General features: G+C 45.4%; 1 protein-coding gene across 1 annotated transcript; it reads right to left on the reverse strand.

The window, feature by feature from the left end:
- Nucleotides 1–1324: 1324 nt before the first annotated feature.
- Nucleotides 1325–5674, reverse strand: Hasp (Hig-anchoring scaffold protein). Its single transcript, XM_018516233.1, has 5 exons — nucleotides 4515–5674; nucleotides 4302–4432; nucleotides 3984–4224; nucleotides 3067–3886; nucleotides 1325–2802 (listed from the first exon to the last, which is right to left on the reverse strand). The coding sequence occupies exons 1-5, from the start codon at nucleotides 5299–5301 to the stop codon at nucleotides 1548–1550; spliced, it is 3234 nt and encodes a 1077-aa protein (XP_018371735.1). The 5' UTR covers nucleotides 5302–5674; the 3' UTR covers nucleotides 1325–1547.
- Nucleotides 5675–5879: the final 205 nt, after the last annotated feature.

The raw sequence follows: 5879 nt of genomic DNA on the forward strand, positions 1-5879 counted from the left end.
TTACCACGAGCTCCCTCGCGTTTAGCACGTTTAGCACCGGTCAACTGACCGCATAATCATCGCCGTATGAGCTGGAATAACGCCAGTCTAAGTGAATTAGTGGTGCGTGCTCGGCACTTTTATTTTTCTCTCGCTTAGCTTTTCGTTAAGCGCAGGCGCTCTAATGATTCGCCATTTACGGACGCAAGAGAACAATGCCCCCGATGTATCGATTTTCGCCGGTTCCGACGGTCTCCTCAGCGCATCCTCTCAACGAGTTGACGCGCGGTTCAACATTTAAAATTCAAATCACCTCGTTGAACGAGTATTTATCGAATTTCACCTACAAAAGTTATTGCCAATGTCGCACGTCCCGTTATGCGTGGAATTGCCTTTTTTTTTTGCACACTGCAAACTGGAGTAGGATGAATACCTCGATGATATTCTAAAGCTCGTCATTAGTCAGCGCCGATAATTCGCGAAGAAGGAGGACCTACTGCGACGTGTACACCTCGTGCATAATCCCGCTTCAAATCGCACGACTAGTCAAATTTGAATATAATCTCTCGTCGCTTTGACAACTACGTCGTATTCCTAACAACGTATTATCATAGGTATCGTCCGACGCGCGGTTTCCTTATCATGACGAATGGTGCTGGACTGTCGCGATTAATCGATTTAACGCTATTTCCGAGAAGCAGCATGGTCACGGTGGATATGTTAACGAGCGAGCGGTGCGTCGTTCGATAGCATCGAACACGGTTTCGCGAGCGTTCATGAATTATAATTGGGCCGTAATTAATGACATCGTCGTTATTGACAGGTGAGAACCGACATCGCCGCGTGCTACGCGAGTTATTCGCCTCGACCGCGCCCCTTGATCTCGTTTCGAGCTACACTTATTTTTAGGCTTAATTGCACCAACGGCAACGACGATGTTACGGCATAATCACCGTCATGGTATCACCCGATCGAGAGATATCGCGCCAGAAATTGCAAATGTTTATGATCGCGCCTCTGAGATCGAATCATTTTTGCGGCGAGTAATTTCGTGAGGTACCGGTGCACGCAAGATAAATAATTTGGAAAGAGAACTTTATGATATCGCCTGTGGCGTAATGTCTCATTATATCGAGATGCTGCGAGAATTGAGATTGGCTTTTACACGACCACCTAAAGCTTACGTAACACGTGGGACGCACTCGATCTGATTTTTGTCGATTTTGTTCCCTCATCGAATAATTGGTACATGTGGTTTCTTTATGTATGTGATTGTACAATAAATATAACGAAAGGTTTAATTGAAGTTTTTTTTTAAATATTTATTGACAATTTATTTGCGCGTTCTTGAACGAGGGTCAAAATGTGGATATATACAGACGTTTGCATGGAAAAGATTTATTTTTCAAAAAGCGCGATACACGTTACAGTGCGTATCGACGAGGGACAACGATTATAACTATCGTATATATATATAATATATATATATAGTGTATACTTCACCTAAAATCGATTGATATCGGTAAATAACTTAGTAAATTCCGTTAATATCACAACACATTATTTCCTCAATTGATCTCGTACGCACCGAGGTTTCCCTTGCGCCTTCTCGAGGAAAACCAGCCAATTGTACGATTTATCTGGTCAACGGATCGCTTCACATTCGCTCGATACTCGTCCTCGTAAGCGTTGAGATACAAGTTCTTGAGGAATATTTGATTATCCAGCTCGGAAGGCGGCAGGAATCGTTTCGAACGGCTCTGCTGTTGCGCCTGCAGCTCGTCGAAAGTGAACTGTTTTGATTTGGCATCGTCGATGGGCTTCGACTTCCTCGAATATTTTTGATCGTCCGTGCTGATCGGTTTCACTGACAGAAGCTTCCTCTTTTGACGCGAAGCCCCAGCTTCCTCCGACGTGTTTCGTATCCGCTTGCTGCGGTGTTTGGGCGCTCCGTCTTTAGCTGGAATCTCGTTGTCGAGTACGGCAACATCGTTACTCGGGATTGTCGATGATTGATTACCGTATGACGCGGCCTTCGGCGCCGGTGACGTGCTAGATTCTACGGTTACGCTTTCTTCCGTCGAGTTCAATCTATCCTGTATGATATGTTTGAAAAATGCGTACATCTCACCAACCGTGAAAGTCGTGCCGTTCCTCACGGTAAACTTGTCGATGTTCATTTTCTTGATTAATTCCTCGGTCGCGTTGCGCGCCTCCAACATCGACAGCTTCTCAGTTACGTAACTGTTGACGAACTCGTAGAAACCCTTGTAATAATTCTTCCTATGCTTTTTCTTATCCTTCCGCTTCTCAGCATGTGACAAGCCTTTTCTCTTCGCATCTTTTCGATTCTGCTTCTCGTTCCAGCGTATAGACTTGTTGTAAAATCTCATGATTCGCTCGAATTCTCTCTTCAACTTAATGAACTCCCTCTGATTACGTATTTCAAAATCCGAGCGGGTTTTGCTACCATTTCGTCGCGATTCCGCGAGGTCTACATGAAAGAAGTTCTTACTCATTGCATTCAGTAGGTCGTGCATAGTATTGTTGCTAGAATTATTTGGTTGTTTGGCATCCATGCGCTGCAATTTTCTGTATACCATTTTGAGGAAATCAATCATTCTCTCCTCTCGCAAACGGGATTTATTGCCATGACCTGAGTGTGCTTTCCAAGCTGATGGATCGGACGCATTGGTGTTGTTCTGTTGGCTAGCAATAGATGCAAGTTTCGCCTCCGCTTTATGCTTGGAATGTTCACGGCTTCTATTCATCTCCATATGTAGAAGTTTTTTACCCACTTTACGGAAGAAGTCGATGAATTTTCTGAAACATTAATATTTAATTTTTATTTTTAATAATGTTTTTACATTGTTTTTACTAAATACTGTTACATTTTTTCTAAAATAAAATAAACTGTGTTTTACTTATAAGTGTAAACTAAAATTAACATAAACCGACTCTCTCTCTCTCTCTCTCTTTCTCTCTCTCTCTCTCTCTCTCTCTCGCTCTCTCTCTTTCATTTGATTTTAATTTACTGAATTGTTAACTTTGTATCAATATTTATTAATATTTAATGTAAATTCTTACTTGTAATTTAGAGTAACGTTGTAATTCAATGTAACATTGTCGTTGTCTACAGATCTACGCCGTCTGCTCCATCTAAGTCGAGGATGTTGTCCAAGAATACACTTGGGCAAATCTTTAGGACTCCATGCACCGCCTATGCAAGTCGCGCCAGTTGGCCCGTCATCGAGAACGTAACCCTTATCACAATCGTACATAATCTGCTTGTTATTGACAATCTTCTTCACATACGGTCTATAATCGTAAACTCCCATGTTGCCGACCAGAAAAACTTTGCCATGTTCGATGAGGCCGGGAAACGGGCAGAAGACCTGCTCGCAGTACGGTAGATCGCCGATCCAGTTACCATAGCGACATTCCACGGATGTTGAGAGATTCAAAGGACCACCGCCAATCAACTTGAAGCCGTCTTTGCACTTAAATATCGCCTTCATACCGTGATCTGTCTTCGGTGCTATCACCATCCCATTCTTCGGACTCTTCGGCATATTCTTACATCGAGCTGGCGAACAACTTGGCACTATCGACCAAGTACCGTTATTGCATAATACCGGAGTGCTGTTGGCGGCGAATTCGTAATTCTGAATGCACGTAACCCGAAGTCTCTCGCCGTGCTCCACCACCGTAACGTTGTTGATGTGATCTCTGTCGTCGCTGGCTACGACAACGTAACCGTTTTCGATCTGTGGGACGACGCACGGTGCTAAACATTGCGGGAGAGGATAACGCCATTTGCCATCTTTCTGACAGACAGAGGAAGTATTACCCTCCAACTTCATGTGATCCTTACAGCGGAAGATTATGCTGGCGCCCATACCTGTGCCTACGATTGCAACAATACCACAAAAAAAAAAGAACGATTATAATATACATATTGATCATAAACTATGCTATTCGGACAATTTTAAATAATAACACACCGGCTTCAATATTTTCAATCCAACCGTTATATAACACGCCAGGTAAACCGCAATTGATTTCCTGGCAAGTAGGCGTCTTTCCAGTCCACTTTCTGTCAGCACCGCAACGTCTAGTTCCTGCGCCTACTACAGTGTACCCGTATTTGCATTCATACGATACAATGGAATTATACGCGTAGGAGGTGTAGACAGCCTTGCCGTTGACTGGATTTTCTGGCTTCGGACATTGCACGGACGTGACCTGCACGAGATATTGAACACGTCTAGGTACGGTTTGTTTCCGAGGAACAATTCCAAATTTTATTCGTATTTTCTTACTTGAACGCATTGCGGTAACTCCTTCGGGGTCCATGTGCCATCCGCCAGGCACAGTTTCTCCGTTTTACCAACTAATTCGTAACCCTCCATGCAATGATACGATACGCGACAATCATACGTGTAACATTCACCTTAAAAGTATAATTGATAATTAAAATCTCTCCCGTACCGAAAAATTAAATACATAAACCGATCATAATTACGTGAACTTACCAGAGTGCCATCCATTTGGAATGTCCGGGGGTAAATCGCAGCTTTGAGGCTTACAAGTGATATCTGGCCCGTACCATCTAGCAGCTCCTTCCGTCAGTAGACATTTCGCTTTTTTCGCTCCCGTTGGTACATATCCATGAATACAGAAATATTGCACACCACTGTCAAGATCGAAGGTCGTTTGCTCTAACGGAGCGTTGTGGCGCGCGTTTTGTATCTTCGGCGGCTGAGAGCAGAAGGAGTTGGAATCTTTCTTGCAGGACGGATTAGACCCGGTCCAATGACCATCGGCGCGACATGTTCTCTCGTACAGGCCGACTATAAAGTAGTCGGTGTCGCAGGTGTAACGAGCTGTATCTCCGAAGAATTTTCCGCTAACTGTCATCACACCGTGATCAATCCCGGTCAATATCGGGCATTCACGTTCAGGCTTGATGCACGACATTCCACAGGCTCCGTCGCATCTGCATTTCTTTTTCTTACTCTTGCAGTCCTCATCGGTAGAGCACTTTCGCAAACACTTCTGGCCCATTAGCTCCGCCTGCTCTTCATCTCTCGGACATACAGCAGAGGGTGAGTTTCGCGGATTTTTGTAGATTCGGCCATCGTCATCGACCTCGGGCTTCGTCTGATAGACCACGTCGTCATCATCATCCTCATCGTCATCATTCCATTCATCGTCATCATCGTCATCGTCGTCAACGGCTGCTTGTTGCCGAAGCTTCGATTCCGAAGTGAGAAACTGTGCGCACAGCAGAAGCAATAAAACGATCGCGCTTGGTCTCATTCTGGCCTGAAGAAGATTTCTAAATCCCGCGAAAATATTCACTGGAAGTATATCAGCAATTGGACCATATGATGGGTAGACCACACGACGGCACCAGGACACGACGGGACGTTTACATGACCGCTTGACAGCTCGAACTAACCCTCTTACTCAAAGACCTGCGGAGAGCCAATGCCGTGGATCTTCAGGTGCGCACGATCGTCCATCGAAGAGCACCGTTCCGGGAGTTCCGCTCAGAACACCGCGGAAGTCATCTCGAGCGACGACCGAGGACGACGTTGTTTCTCTCGCGAGCGCGACTATTAATCGAGTCCGCCTCTTCGGCGTCCGGGAGGATTAGGGACCCTCTCCGTCGGTCTCTCTCGCCGGAGTGCTCTTTCACTCCTACTGGCTCCACCTCGCTTCCTCTCGCTCTGTCCTGGGTGCTTTTTTCTTTATTGTACGGACTGCGGTCCCCCGCTGACGGGAATTCGCGGATATTCGCGCATCTCGCCGCGCGCATCCAGCCTGTTCAATACATCTCCTGATTTCCCCAGCTTCCAGCAGATGGCGAGGAAACGTGCTGATAAAAGGGAGGC

This window comes from Trachymyrmex cornetzi, unplaced genomic scaffold (genome assembly GCF_001594075.2).
Source record: "Trachymyrmex cornetzi isolate Tcor2-1 unplaced genomic scaffold, Tcor1.1 scaffold61, whole genome shotgun sequence".
Classification (NCBI taxonomy): Eukaryota; Metazoa; Arthropoda; class Insecta; order Hymenoptera; family Formicidae; genus Trachymyrmex; species Trachymyrmex cornetzi.